Raw genomic sequence first — 13969 nt, forward strand, 5'->3', positions numbered from 1 at the left:
TGTAGGTATGGGCTTTTTTTTTTCTCTTGGATTAGAATGTGGGATTCATCTTGAAAAACATAACTGATTTTTGGCGAGAAATCTTCTTTCAAACCATGCTAAATTTTCATTGGGAATGTCTATTGTGAGACAATTAATTTTAGAATGTACATCATTAAATAACTATTTTCAGGACATTGTTGGCTGTTCAGGATTCAAAGAGTTATTGCTCTTGCTTTCCGTGGGTGCACTCAAAGTTTTGATTGCCTGCTAATCTGTCATCAGTTTCATACTTTCATATATATTAAGTAGATCACAATTGAACTGCTGCCACAAATGGTTTTACAATATTCATTGTTTTACTGGTGTATCTGTTACATTATTACTTTTTCTCATAGGCTATCAAAATTAAATTTTTTAAATGTTTTACAGTTTGAAGACCTGCCAATACTTTGTGAAAGACACACCACATCAAAGCTAAGTGCATTTGAAGACCTTCAAACTATAAAGTCAATGGGGTTTAGAGGAGAGGCATTGGCCAGCATGACATATGTTGCTCATGTTACAGTTACAACAATAACTGAAGGTGAATTGCATGGATATAGGTAACCTTTTTACTTGTCCTTAAGCTGATCTACATTCTTTTGTGACAGGTATAGAAGTACTCATATGAACATTTCTTTAAGATATCTATGACGTAGAAGTGGGAATGGGTTATCATGTGATGTAGGCTTTTTTCCATTTTTGCACCTTGAAATTTGACCATCTGTTTGTTTTTCATTTTATCTTCCTAAGTAGCATTGAAATAGATAGAGGAACTCTTTTGTGAATTTGGTGCAAAATTCAAACTTAATTATTTTGGATCTAGTGCAAAATTCGAGATTAAAAAGGAATGTTAGTTCAAGCTCACATGCAGGACAGTACATCCATTCGGTTTATTTTCCCCTTTTTTCTTGGTCATGTAAAAAAAGAAATGAGGTCCTTAAAGGCATTGTTATTTGTATCCTTCACACATGCAAATAATGCATTCAAGATTACCATCTTTCGTTTTCCTATTTTCTTCATGGTTCTTCACATGTACGAATATCTGGTTGTCTATTGTTTGTTTTAGGGTATCATATAGAGATGGAGTGATGGAGCATGAGCCTCGACCATGTGCTGCAGTGAAAGGAACCCAAGTCATGGTAAGTACTTTTTCTCTTGCATCTGATGTATCTTGTATTTACTACTATTTGTGTAGTTTTCTGAACTTCAAGTTCCATTCATCAGGTTGAAAATCTTTTTTATAACATGTCAGCTCGAAGGAAAACATTGCAGAGTTCTAATGATGACTATTCCAAAATTGTGGACTTAATTAGTAGGTTTGCAGTTCACCATAAGAATGTCAGTTTTTCGTGCAGAAAGGTTGGCTTTTCACTGTTTTCCTTTCAGTGCTAGTATTTTCCACAAAAAGGAAATTGAATTGTTACTGTTTTCTGCATGGACCAGCATGGTGTGAATAAAGCAGATGTTCATACTGTGGGGTCAAACTCAACCATGGCTGCAATAAGAGCTGTATATGGACTCTCTATATCTCGTGATTTAGTCGATGTGACGGCTTCAGAGAATGATCCTTCTCAATCAGTATTTGACATGAAGGGCTTCATTTCTAATGCAAATTACAATGCCAAGAAAACAACTATGGTGTTGTTTATAAATGGTATGTCCTCCTTGAATTGTTGGATAAGTTTTATAAAATAGTATTTTCTGGCACTTCACAGAATTTCCATTAAGACGTACATAAGGTCTAGCCTTTTCATGTGTTAATGAAAACTATTATCTTTGCCCTGTAATTTAATTTTAACTCAGATTGCATACCTATTTCTCGTTTTACCATCACAAAATTCACGTATAGATGAAGAGTTACTTTTGGAAGTGGAATGGTAGTATCAAAAAGTTATTCATGTGGAGAAAAAATATTCCTATTCCACTATAAGGAAAAACGAAGAGTTACTTTTGGAAGTGGAATGGTAGTAGTAAAAAGTTATTCATGTGGAGAAAAAATATTCCTATTCCATTATAAGGAATAAAAATTTTGTATGTGATATAATTCTAAAGCTTTTAGTTTCCCTTCTAACAATTTTCCCACCTTAGGAGCTGGAGCTTAGTTTTGGGTCAAGGGGATGGATAAAAGATAGGATGTCATTTAGGGGCAGAGGTTAGTTATATCTTGATGGTTATCTAGTTGGAAACAAAAACAAGAAACTTGAACATGCTACTTTTGTCATTTATGTGCAAAGAAAGTGATGTGTTGGGTTAGGTCTCCTTTTATGTCCTTGAGATCTCTTGTTTTGCATTTTTTACCTTTTTTGTTTCTAATTGATTTGTTGCATCTTGAGCAATACTTAAATACTTTCGTTCTCTTATCTTCCTTTTTGCTATATGGCAAATTTTCACACTGTTCATGGTATCAATTGGTTCCAGTATATTTACGTACGTCCTTAGAAGCATGCAATATGCTGTTTAAGCTTCCTATTGACAGAAAGCTGATGCAAATATGTTATTCCTTTTCCCCCTTTGGGTTACCCCCTGATAGAAATGTAGCACCAATATCTGTAACCCGAAAACAACACTCACGCAGGAAGATAGAGAGAGAGAGAGAGAGAGAGAGAGAGAGAGAGAATGAAAACAAGAAGAAACTGAGGAGAAGAAGCCGTAGCCAAAATGGTTTGCACGGCCTCTATTTATAATCTCATTTTCAGAATTCTAAGAGTCTCCAATCGTAGAATCCTAAGAGATTTCACAAGCTCCAAGGACATTAATTACATCATAGAAACCTAAGAGACTTCACATATTACAAAGATATTAACTACAACATAGAATCCTAGGAGACTTCCCATATAACAAGGATATTAACTATAACATAGAATCCTAGGAGACTCTTCACATGTTACAAGGACATTAAATATTTTAACACATTCTACAAGGAGGTGGAATCCTAAGAGACTCCTCTTCAACGTGCTGGTGAAGGCTTTATATTTTAACACCCTCCCTCAAGTTGTGCATGGTTTTGCACCATGTACAACTTGCCTTTTAGAAACCAGAATCGTTCCTTTGTTAATCCTTTTGTAAATAAGTCTGCAACTTGTTCATCTGTACGAACATAAATAGGCTGAATTTCCTTGTCTTCCACCTTTTGTCTAACAAAGTGTTGATCAATCTCAATGTGCTTTGTTCGACCATGTTGTACGGGATTAAAGGCAATGTTAATAGCGCTTTGATTATCGCACATTAACATTGATGTTTTAATCTTTTCTCCAATGTCTTCTAGCAAATGTCTAACCCATGTAACTTCAGCAGTACCTGCAGCCATGCATCTGTATTCAGCTTCAGTGCTGGATCTTGCTACTGCCTTTTGCTTTCGACAACTCCAAGACACAAGATTACGTCCAATGAAAATACAAAAACCAGAAATGGACTTTCTTTGATCGGGATCTCCAGCCCAATATGCATCTGTGAATGTCATAAGTTGATGTCCAGTAGTTATATTTTCACTCTTACCATAAACTAAGCCATCTCCTGCTGTCCCTTTAAGATATCTTAATATTCTTTTGACAGCATCCATGTGAGTATCTCTAGGTGCATGCATAAATTGGGATACTTGATTCACAGCATATATAATATCTGGTCTAGTAAATGTAAGATATTGAAGTGCCCCAACAATACTTCGATATTGCGTAGGATCTTCATATAACTCCCCATCTTGAGCACTTAGTCTTTGATTTAGAACACTAGGAGTTCCAACAGGCTTACAATCAGACATACCTGACTTTTTCAACAAATCCAACGTGTATTTCTGTTGTGTCAATGTGAGGCGATTATTGTGCCTATCAATCTCCACTCCAAGAAAGAATCGTAAATCACCAAGCTCTTTCATTTTGAAGTTTTGCATCATCAAAACTTTAGCTTCTTCTATGTGTTTTTCTGAATTGCCTGTGATAACAATATCATCAACATATATAAGAAGTAAAGTAAATATGTTTTCCTTTCGATAAATGAAAAGAGAGTGATCTAGAGGACATCTCCGAAAACCACATTCTTGAATCTTGCAAGAGAAACTGTCAAACCACGAACGTGAGGCCTGTTTAAGTCCATAAATAGATTTTCTTAGTTTGCAAACCCATGCATGAGAGTCTCCTTTCGTGTATCCTGGAGGTTGTTCCATATATACTTCCTCCCTTAAATCACCATGAAGAAAAGCATTCTTCACGTCCATTTGATGTAGTCTCCATCCATATTCAACTGCCAATGATATAATCACGCGAATTGTTCCCATTTTGATCACAGGGCTGAATGTCTCATCATAATCTTCTCCATATTGTTGTGTAAACCCTTTTGCTACTAACCTTGCTTTGTGTCTTTCTATGCTGCCGTCAGGTTTGTATTTAATTTTGTATACCCATTTGGAGCCCACTACGTTCTTTTCGTGTGGCCTCGGAACGATCTCCCATGTTCCACATTCATGCAAGGCATCCATTTCTTCTTTCATAGCCTTTCTCCAATGATGTGATTTTGATGCTTCATCAAATGAAGTAGGTTCTTCCTCCTTGCCAACTTTTGCCATGAATAACTGAAAATCAAGTGATAAAGAATCATAGCTAACCCACCTGTGAATGGGATGACGAATGCGTTGGGATCTTCTAAGGTGGGGCATGTTGTCTTCTTCACTGTGAGCATCTCTGTCCCTTAGTCGTCGACTGTAGATAAGACCCGAATACCGATGTGCATCGTTGCTCTGTTCATTATTGTTTTCGTGATGACTTAATGACTGTGTTGGATCTTCTTGATTTTCACTTTGAGCCATATCCGACGGTTGTATTGCTCTCTCTGAATCTTCACTTTGAGGCACATCATTTTCTATAACAGGATCTGCATTGAATAACTGTGTACTGGTCCAGGGATCATAAGATTCAATGGTCATAGGCATTTCATTTGTATTATCAAAACTATGTTCATCAAAAATGACATTTCTTGAAGTTTTGATACGTTTAGTTGTTGGATCATAGCATCGAAAACCTTTATATTCATCAGCATATCCAACGAATCTACATTGAATAGCTTTGTCTTGAAACTTGTTCCTCAAGGCAGCATCAACGTGAACATAGCATACACAACCAAAAACCTTCAAGTTCTTGTAATCAGGTTGTTTGCCTAAGAGTGTAAAATATGGCGATTTAGACATCAAGAGTGTCATAGGCAAACAATTTATTATGTATACAGCAGTATGGAAGGCTTCAGTCCACAAGGAAATGGGCACATTAGTATCATGCATCATGCTCATGGCGCTTTCAACTATATGTCGATGTTTCCGCTCAACTACACCATTTTGTTGTGGTGTGTAAGGGCAGGAAATTTGTCTAGTTATCCCTTTTTCACGTAGAAATTCAATAAAATCAAGCGAGGAATATTCTCCCCCTCCATCACATTGAAAATGCACCACATTGGATGAAAATTTAGTTTGAATCATGGCATAGAAGTTTCGAAATATGTGAGGTACTTCTGATTTGTGTTTCATGAAGTAAATCCAGGTGAAACGTGAGTAAGAGTCAATGAATAAGACATAATATCTTGACCCAGACATGGAATCAATAGGGGCTGGCCCCCATACATCAGAAAAAATAGTTTCAAAAGGTTTGGAAGCCCTTTGATTTATATTATGGAAAGGTAAAACATGACTCTTACAAAGTCCACAACTTGAACATTTTTTGACACTTGAAGTAAGAGGTAAACTTGATCTTGGAATGAGACTATCTGTCACAAGTTTTTCAATGAAATGTCGACCACAGTGTCCTAGCCGACTATGCCACAAATCAGACTCCAAAAATTGGTTAGGGCCCCTTACTTTTGATTGAAAATAGCAAGAACTTGGCACTGATGACGCATTATGAGAAAGAGAAAATGTCTTCAATCCTATATCAAAAGTGGATGAATCCTTGGGTAGACATTCCTTGAGGACGTACATATTCCCTTGACGCTCCTCTCTAGCGAACATTTTCTTCGTTTGGAGGTCCTTGACATAGACAGAAGAAGGTGTGAATTCAACAGAAGAGCTTGTATCATCAATGAGTTTAGAAATGGATATGATGTTCTTTTTGATATTGGGAGCAAGAACAACATTAGACAGTGATAGAGACGAGGATGACAATGGAATATGTGCATTTCCAATATGTGTAATAGGATGAGATTTTCCATCACCTGTTATAATGCAACTTCTACCGTAATGAGGGGATAAGTTAGTCAATTTACCTGCATTTCCTGTCACATGGGTAGCTGCACCTGAATCCAAGAACCATTCTCCCTGCTCATTTTGCTTTATAGTCATCTTTGAGAATGCGGCCATCAATAGCTGTTGCATATCTTCAGCGGTGGATTTAGAACTTTGTCCTCCTTGTTTATAATCATGTCTTACCCCTTTGTTTTTATTTTGAGGATTAAACCAACATTGTGCCTTCATGTGTCCTTTCTTGTTGCACTGAAAACAAATTGGTATTTTTCTTGAAGTATCCAAAAGAGACATACCTTGGTTATGTGGTGTTGGTAGAATGCCACGACCACCATGGTTGGAGTTCCCATGGCTCTTACCAAACTTTACATTCATAGCCAACACATTTTGGGAGTTCCCTTGATCAGTCCTTTCAATGACTCTTTTCATATTCATTTCATGTTGGAGAAGTTTACCTTGTAGTTCGTTGAAGGAAAGCAAAACAGGAAGGACCTCAAGAGCTGTAATAAAAGCATGATAATCATGCCCAAGTCCATTCAAGGTTTGCTGCACCTTTTCCTTATCAGAAATGTTATTCCCTGAGGCAGCAAGTTGGTCTGCGACGGCCTTAATACGCCCCAAATAATCCATGATAGACGTTGAACCTTTGCTCAAATTCTGAAATTCTTTCTTTAAGTACATAATTCGAGCTTCTGATATTTGGGAAAAGGTATCAGCAAGGGTTTCCCATAATTCTTCTGCAGTACAATCATCAGAAACTGAAAGTAACACTTGTTGAGATAAAGTGGACAAAATATACGCAACCAGACTTTGATCACGTCTCATCCACATAGCATGTTCAGGATTGTTGTCTTCATGAACAGCAATAACTTCTCCTGCCTCATTTTTTATTTCCTGTAAGACGGATATTGGTGGAGCCTTTGTTGAACCATCGAGATGTCCAAAGAGGCCTTGACTTCTTATGAAAGGCATGATTTGCCTTTTCCAGATCAGATAATTCTCATGGTTGAGTTTTTCGGTAATAAGGTGAGGAAGAAAACTTGAGGACATGCCAGAATGCGAAAGGTTTTCCATGACAGTAGAAAGGAATGGTATATAGGTAGAAGATGAGAGGGAAAGAAGACACGATATAACAAGATGTGTCCTTGGTAAGCAAGAAGAAAAATGAACAAGAATTGCGCAAGAGACAAGTAAATTCAGGATAGAGACAAGATGAGAAAAGAGTTCTAACCAGATCAGACCTGTTTGGGCATTTCGTTTGGTAGAGATAACGTAACCTGGCGCTCTGATACCATGATAGAAATGTAGCACCAATATCTGTAACCCGAAAACAGCACTCACGCAGGAAGATAGAGAGAGAGAGAGAGAGAGAGAGAGAGAGAGAGAGAATGAAAACAAGAAGAAACTGAGGAGAAGAAGCCGTAGCCAAAATGGTTTGCACGGCCTCTATTTATAATCTCATTTTCAGAATTCTAAGAGTCTCCAATCGTAGAATCCTAAGAGATTTCACAAGCTCCAAGGACATTAATTACATCATAGAAACCTAAGAGACTTCACATATTACAAGGATATTAACTACAACATAGAATCCTAGGAGACTTCCCATATAACAAGGATATTAACTATAACATAGAATCCTAGGAGACTCTTCACATGTTACAAGGACATTAAATATTTTAACACATTCTACAAGGAGGTGGAATCCTAAGACCCCCTTCCCCCCCAACCACCACCTCCTTTAAGAGCCTTCAATTGTTGGATTGTACATATTCTGCTGTTCTCCTAGTAATGTTCACATTGTTTTGCAAGTGTTATGCCAGAATTGATGGAGAGAGAAAATCAAATTCATTAGAAACCCTAATCATGACCTAATGGTGACTAGGGGTGGTGAAAACAAATTACACTCTGGTCCTAGTAATGTTCACATTGTTTTGCAAGTGTTACGCCAGAATGGAAGGAGAGAGAAAATCAAATTAATTAGAAACCTTAATCATGACCTAATGGTGACTAGGGCAGGTGAAAACAAATTGCAGTCTGGTCAGGTCATGATCAGGTTTTCTGATGAATTTGATTTTCTTTCTCCTTCAATTCTGGCATAACACTTGCGAAGCAATGTGAACATTACTAAGAGAACAACAGAAAATGTACAATCCAACAAGTGAAGGCTCTGAAAGGAGGAGGAGGTGGTGGTGGTTTTTTTTTTTTAATTTATTTATTTGCATCAGCTTTCTGTCAATAGGAAGCTTAAAGAGCCATATTGCATGCTTCTAAGGACATATTGTAAATATACTGGAACCAATTGATACCATGAAGGTAAGTATCCTTTTTTCTACAGGGTGAAGTAACTTCTTTTTGTTATCTTTTTGGCCTTTATCTTCTACATTATCCTAAAAACGTTTTTGAACAAAAAGCAACTTGTATGTGTCTGTAGTTATTTACAGTTTGCTCATTGAGTTGAACTAGTTGGTATCCTTTGTGTTATTCTTCTTTTCTAGGTGTATTGATTCATTTTCATGTTCATGATACATATTTTTCTTCTTTCTTTTTACATGTTTTTTCTGCTGCTTCTTCTTGTATGGAAACATACCTTGTCCTTTGTACAGAGAGGTTAGTTGAATGCACACCCCTGAAACGTGCTATTGAAGTAGTTTATGCCGCAACCGTGCCAAAAGCAGCAAAACCTTTTGTCTACATGTCAATTGTGCTTCCTCCTGAACATATAGATGTGAATGTGCATCCAACAAAGAGAGAGGTATGCTACTGTCATATTTGTTGTTGCATATATTCCCTTTTCGGCTTGACAAAGCAAAATAATGTGAAAATTTTGCTAATGTGCAGTAGTAATACTCTTTATCATTGTCATAATGGCATCATATGATAAATCTACTACCTGAGAAAAAAGTTTTATATGTATCTTGTTAGTCTGTAGACTCTGTACTCTCTCTCTCTCTCTCAACATGAGTTTGATGTACCGATCATATTTATGCTGCTTATTCTAGCTATTTTTTTCTAATTTTTCTATCCATCTTGGCTTCTTATGTTGACTTGGACTACCTTAAAGTCCCATTACCTGCCAAAAATGGAATTGTAGAAAAGGAAAACCACCAGAGGCAAATGCATTGGTAATATAAATTAGTTCATCCATGGTCCAACCAGCTTATCAATTGGGCCCCAAAAAACTGACTATATTTTTCAGCTAATCCTGGTTTGGGATCTTTTATGGATGCAGGTTAGCTTGTTGAATCAAGAATATATAGTTGATGCTATACAAAATGCAGTTCAGTCAAAGATGATAAGCTCTAATACAGAGAGAACATTTCACATACAGGTTCCTTTCCTTATCACTGGAATTTGTCGCATAATAGTGCTTGAAAATTATCCTTGCTGTTGTTATTATTATTATTTTTTTTGGGGGTCAATGTAAGTGAAAAGGTTCCTGTCATTGTTAGTATAAACTTTGCTTCATGATAGTGTTTTTTGGCTTTTGCAATTTTTTTTGGCATGTGCCACATATGTTCATTGAGTTTTCACTTGTCAAATTTGTACATCATAAGTGTTGCTGATTGGCACTACCATGACTATAAGATGGTGTTATCACTTATTTCTGACTTTATATTGCTATCTTGTTCTTTTTATTTATTTCACAGAAGAATAAAGTCTGTTTATATTGCTACTTTGTTCTGAAAGTATGCTGCAAGTTCAGCATGGCAGCAAGAAGGGACAAAATTCATAATTTCCTGGAGCTCTGTCGCTGGTGTAACAAACAGTTACAGTTATTTAAGCCCTTTGTCAAGCATGGGTTGATGTGCACCAATGATGAAAGGGGATGCTATGTTCTGAAGACCAATCACCAGGCTGGTTACTGCGCCTTCTTGACAATTACTGCATCACTGCAACCTTCATTATATCCCACTGAAGGTTGCCATAAAGAAAAAAACGATAAAATACTCAGCACCACCTGAATCAAGGAGAGAAACACATGTAGCATATATGGAAAGTAACTGATAAATGCATTTCCTTCTGTGTCAAATTTTCTGTTTTTTTCATGTAGCGGCATGTTTTTTGTTTGCACCTATCTAGCACTTTTAATGTTGTTGACGTTTTTTGTTGTCCGGGTCCGGATCCTTACCCGATCCGGTTTGTCCTAATTAGGACTACTTATATCTCTGTAAACCCTAATCTTTGTGTTAATGAAGTTTTGAAGAGAGAGAGTGTCTGGAGGCTAGTGGGCACCAGACCTCCTCACCCGTGGTTTTTCTTCCCTCGCGTTGAGGGTTTTCCACGTTACATCTGTGTGCTTTCTTCTACTCTCGTGCATATTTTGTTTCTACATGGTATCAGAGCCAGGTTACTTGGAGAAAACAAAATCTGTTTTTCTAGGGTTGTGAAGTTCCAACCCTGACTGCCGCCGCTACCACCGTCGCCGTCGCTACCACCGCCGCCGCCGCTGCTGTCGTTGCTGCGCCACCGCTGTCGCCGCACCGTGACCGTGACCGCCGCCGCTGTCGCCGCACCGTGACCGTGACCGCCTCCGTCGCTGCCCCGCCGTGGCCGTGACCGCCGCTGCTGCGTCGCCGGTGTCGTGACTGCCGACGTCCGACGCCAACGTCTCTGCTGATGCCTCTGCCGACGCCGACGTCCGACCACCGACGCCGACGTCCGACGCCGTCGCCTGTTCTCGGCGCGCGCTGCCAAGCGCCGCCCTCTGCTCCCGCCGCTTCCGCCGTTGATCCCCGACTACGTCATCTCCCCTCTTCTCTAGGTTACTGCTGTTGTGTGTGTTCTTTGGCAGCCACTTCTACCTGGTGATCATGGCTGACTCGTCTTCTTCTTCAGTCAATACTAATCTACCTGATGTTGTGTCTGCGCGGACTGATCATGTACTGGTTCAAGTTACCACCATTCAATTTACCAAGGAGAACTATTCCTGATGGTCTGCTGCAATTACTATGGGGATTGCTGGGCGAGGACGCATTGCCTATGTGAATGGGAGAAAGGTTGAACCTGCTGCAGATAGTTTGGCTTGGGATACATGGTTTCTTGAAGACAACCAGGTAAAAACCTGGATTGTCAATTCAATGTCCCCGGATATCCAACCCCTCATTCTTCGTAAGAAGACTGCAAGGGATATGTGGATTATTTTGGAGCAGATGTATGGCCAAAAGAAAAGGAAAGTTCGTGTGTATCAACTTATGAAGGATGTGTATTCCCTGCGACAAGGTGCTCTCTCGGTTGCAGACTTTTATGCAGCATTAAAATCTAAGTGGGAGGACCTTGACTATCACTCTGATATTACATGGAGGCGTCCTCACGACCAGATGCAGTATATGACTGATAAATGGGAAAACAGGGTATTCCTTTTCTTATCCGGATTGAATGATGACTTTGAAAATATAAGGAGTCAGATTCTTAACTTTGACGAATCATTTAGTATTGAAGATGTCTATTTCCGTGTTGAAGCTGAAGAACAGAGAAGGCTGCTTTCTAGTGGACGAAAGGGGGAAGAACAGTCTGCCTATGTTAGCCGTGCCCCTGTGGGAACTCCTCGTTCTTCCCGAAAATGTACACATTGCAAAAAACTTGGTCATACTAGGGATTTTTGTTGGGACCTGTATCCAGAGAAGAAGGATAGTAGGGGGAGGTCTTCTAGTGGGAAGAAGCTTGTATCGTCTGCAACAAGTCTGAGTGATGGAAAATGTTCTATTTCTGCAGAACAGATTCGTGAGTTACGAGCATATTTGAGCAAGATTGATGTTGGTCAGGCAGATACACCAGATGAGGTGAAGATCAATCAGGCATTGGCTGTTTCAGGGGGAGAAGGTACTTCTTATATGGGTGAATGGATTGTTGACAGCGGTGCCACTCATCACATGACTGACAACCCCAAGCTTTTCCATGACTACAAGCTATCCTCGGGAAAGGAACGTGTGTCCCTTGCCGATGGTTCCTTTACTTCTGTGGCAGGGAAAGGGAGTCTTTCCTTGTTAAATAATTTTTTAATTCATGATGCCTTACATGTTCCCCATCTTCCCTTAAATTTGTTATATGTTAGTAAGATTACCAAGGAACTGAAGTGTGAGCTTATATTTTCTGAAAAACATTGTGTTTTGCAGGACTTGGTGACAGGGAAGAGGATTGGGATTGGTTTGGTGTCTGATGGGCTGTATCGGCTTCCTATACGCGTTGTCACAGCTCTTATGTCAGCAGGACAGAGAAGAAGGAGGAAGAGTGTCGTCAGTTATTTTTGTTTTGGCATGAACGCCTTGGTCATCTCCCATTTGGGATTTTGAAACATTTGTTCTCTGAACTATGTTCTAGTTTAAACATCTCCATGTTATCATGTGATGTGTGTCAGTTTGCGAAGCATGTTAGAGCTTCTTATTCAATTTCAAATAGTCGTTCTAATAAAGCTTTCTCCTTGGTTCATTCTGATGTGTGGGGGCCTTCGGGCATTCATTCTCGTGGTGGTTTTCAATACTTTATAACTTTTATAGATGATTATTCAAGGTGTACCTTTGTGTATTTGTTGAAAGATCGTAGTGAGGTGCCTCACATTATTGAAACTTTCATCCTCCTAGTGGAAAACCAGTATGGAAATTCTGTCAAGACTTGGATAATGCTCGTGAATATATGTGTCTCACTGTTGAAGAATTCTTTCGAAAGAGGGGGATTGTTCATGAGACATCCTGTAGTTATACCCCCCCTCAAAATGGGGTTGCTGAGAGGAAAAATCGTCAGTTGCTCAATGTCACCCGAGCCATATTGTTCCAAAGAAATCTCCCAAAATACTATTGGGGTGATGCAATCCTTACTAGTGTCTACTTGATTAATCGCATGCCTAGTCATGTGCTAAAGGGTCGTACTCCCTACTTTATGCTTCCAGGGAGTAGTCAACCTTTTCACCTTCCTCCTCGAGTCTTTGGATGTGTGTGTTTCATACATAACCACAGCCCCAATGTGAAAAAACTTGATCCCAAATCTATTAAGGGCATCTTTCTTGGGTATTCTTCCACTCAAAAAGGTTATAAATGTCTAGATCCCACCACTGGTCGTCTTTACATTACCAAAGATGTCACATTCTTGGAACATGTCTCCTATTTTGGTGAGAATTCTCTTCAGGGAGAGAAGTTAATGTCTAAGGAAGAGTATTCTCCCACACAAGAAATTCAGTTTACAGACTTTATGGATTACAGGCGTGAAGAGAATCCTGTTGCCAAGGTGCTTGGCAAAGATGAAGAGGGGACGACTATTGATGTATATGAACAGGAGAAGGAGGGAGAGCATCCTATGGTGACAGAACAAGAGGGTAATCGTATGTTTGGACAGGTGTATTCCAAGAGAAGAGCTTGTACTGACAAGGTGATTGATGATGAGGAGGTTACACCGAATCCCAATCCTACTTCTTCCTTGGATGATCCAAGTCGTGTTCAAAAGCAAGATGTTGGAAGAGAAATTCAGACTGGAAAAGAAGAGGATCTTCCTATTGCCTTGAGAAAAGGTGTCAGGTCATGTACCCAGCACCCTATTGGTAACTTCGTATCTTACTCTAGATTGAGCACTGACTATAAATGTTTTGTGTCCTCCTTGGCTGTGGTTGTGATTCCCAGGAATGCTACAGAGTCTCAAGGTGACACTAAGTGGTCTCATGCAATGAAAGAAGAGATGGAAGCTTTAGACAGAAATCAAACATGGGAGGTGGTTGATATTCCTGAAGCAGCCCACTTGGTT

At 39.1% G+C, this 13969-nt stretch overlaps 1 protein-coding gene across 2 annotated transcripts in view; it reads left to right on the plus strand.

Annotated features, from left to right (window-relative positions):
* Positions 1 to 13969, plus strand: part of LOC116266644 (DNA mismatch repair protein MLH1) — a 33668-nt gene that overhangs the window by 3381 nt on the left and 16318 nt on the right. For both annotated transcript variants that reach the window (XM_031647948.2, XM_031647949.2), the window contains exons 2-7: positions 412 to 584; positions 1091 to 1163; positions 1249 to 1383; positions 1468 to 1678; positions 8845 to 8993; positions 9471 to 9569. In XM_031647948.2, the coding sequence (XP_031503808.1) occupies positions 412 to 584; positions 1091 to 1163; positions 1249 to 1383; positions 1468 to 1678; positions 8845 to 8993; positions 9471 to 9569 (840 nt within the window). The remainder of the gene's footprint in view (positions 1 to 411; positions 585 to 1090; positions 1164 to 1248; positions 1384 to 1467; positions 1679 to 8844; positions 8994 to 9470; positions 9570 to 13969) is intronic.

This window comes from Nymphaea colorata, chromosome 13, assembly GCF_008831285.2.
Source record: "Nymphaea colorata isolate Beijing-Zhang1983 chromosome 13, ASM883128v2, whole genome shotgun sequence".
NCBI classification, from domain to species: domain Eukaryota; kingdom Viridiplantae; phylum Streptophyta; class Magnoliopsida; order Nymphaeales; family Nymphaeaceae; genus Nymphaea; species Nymphaea colorata.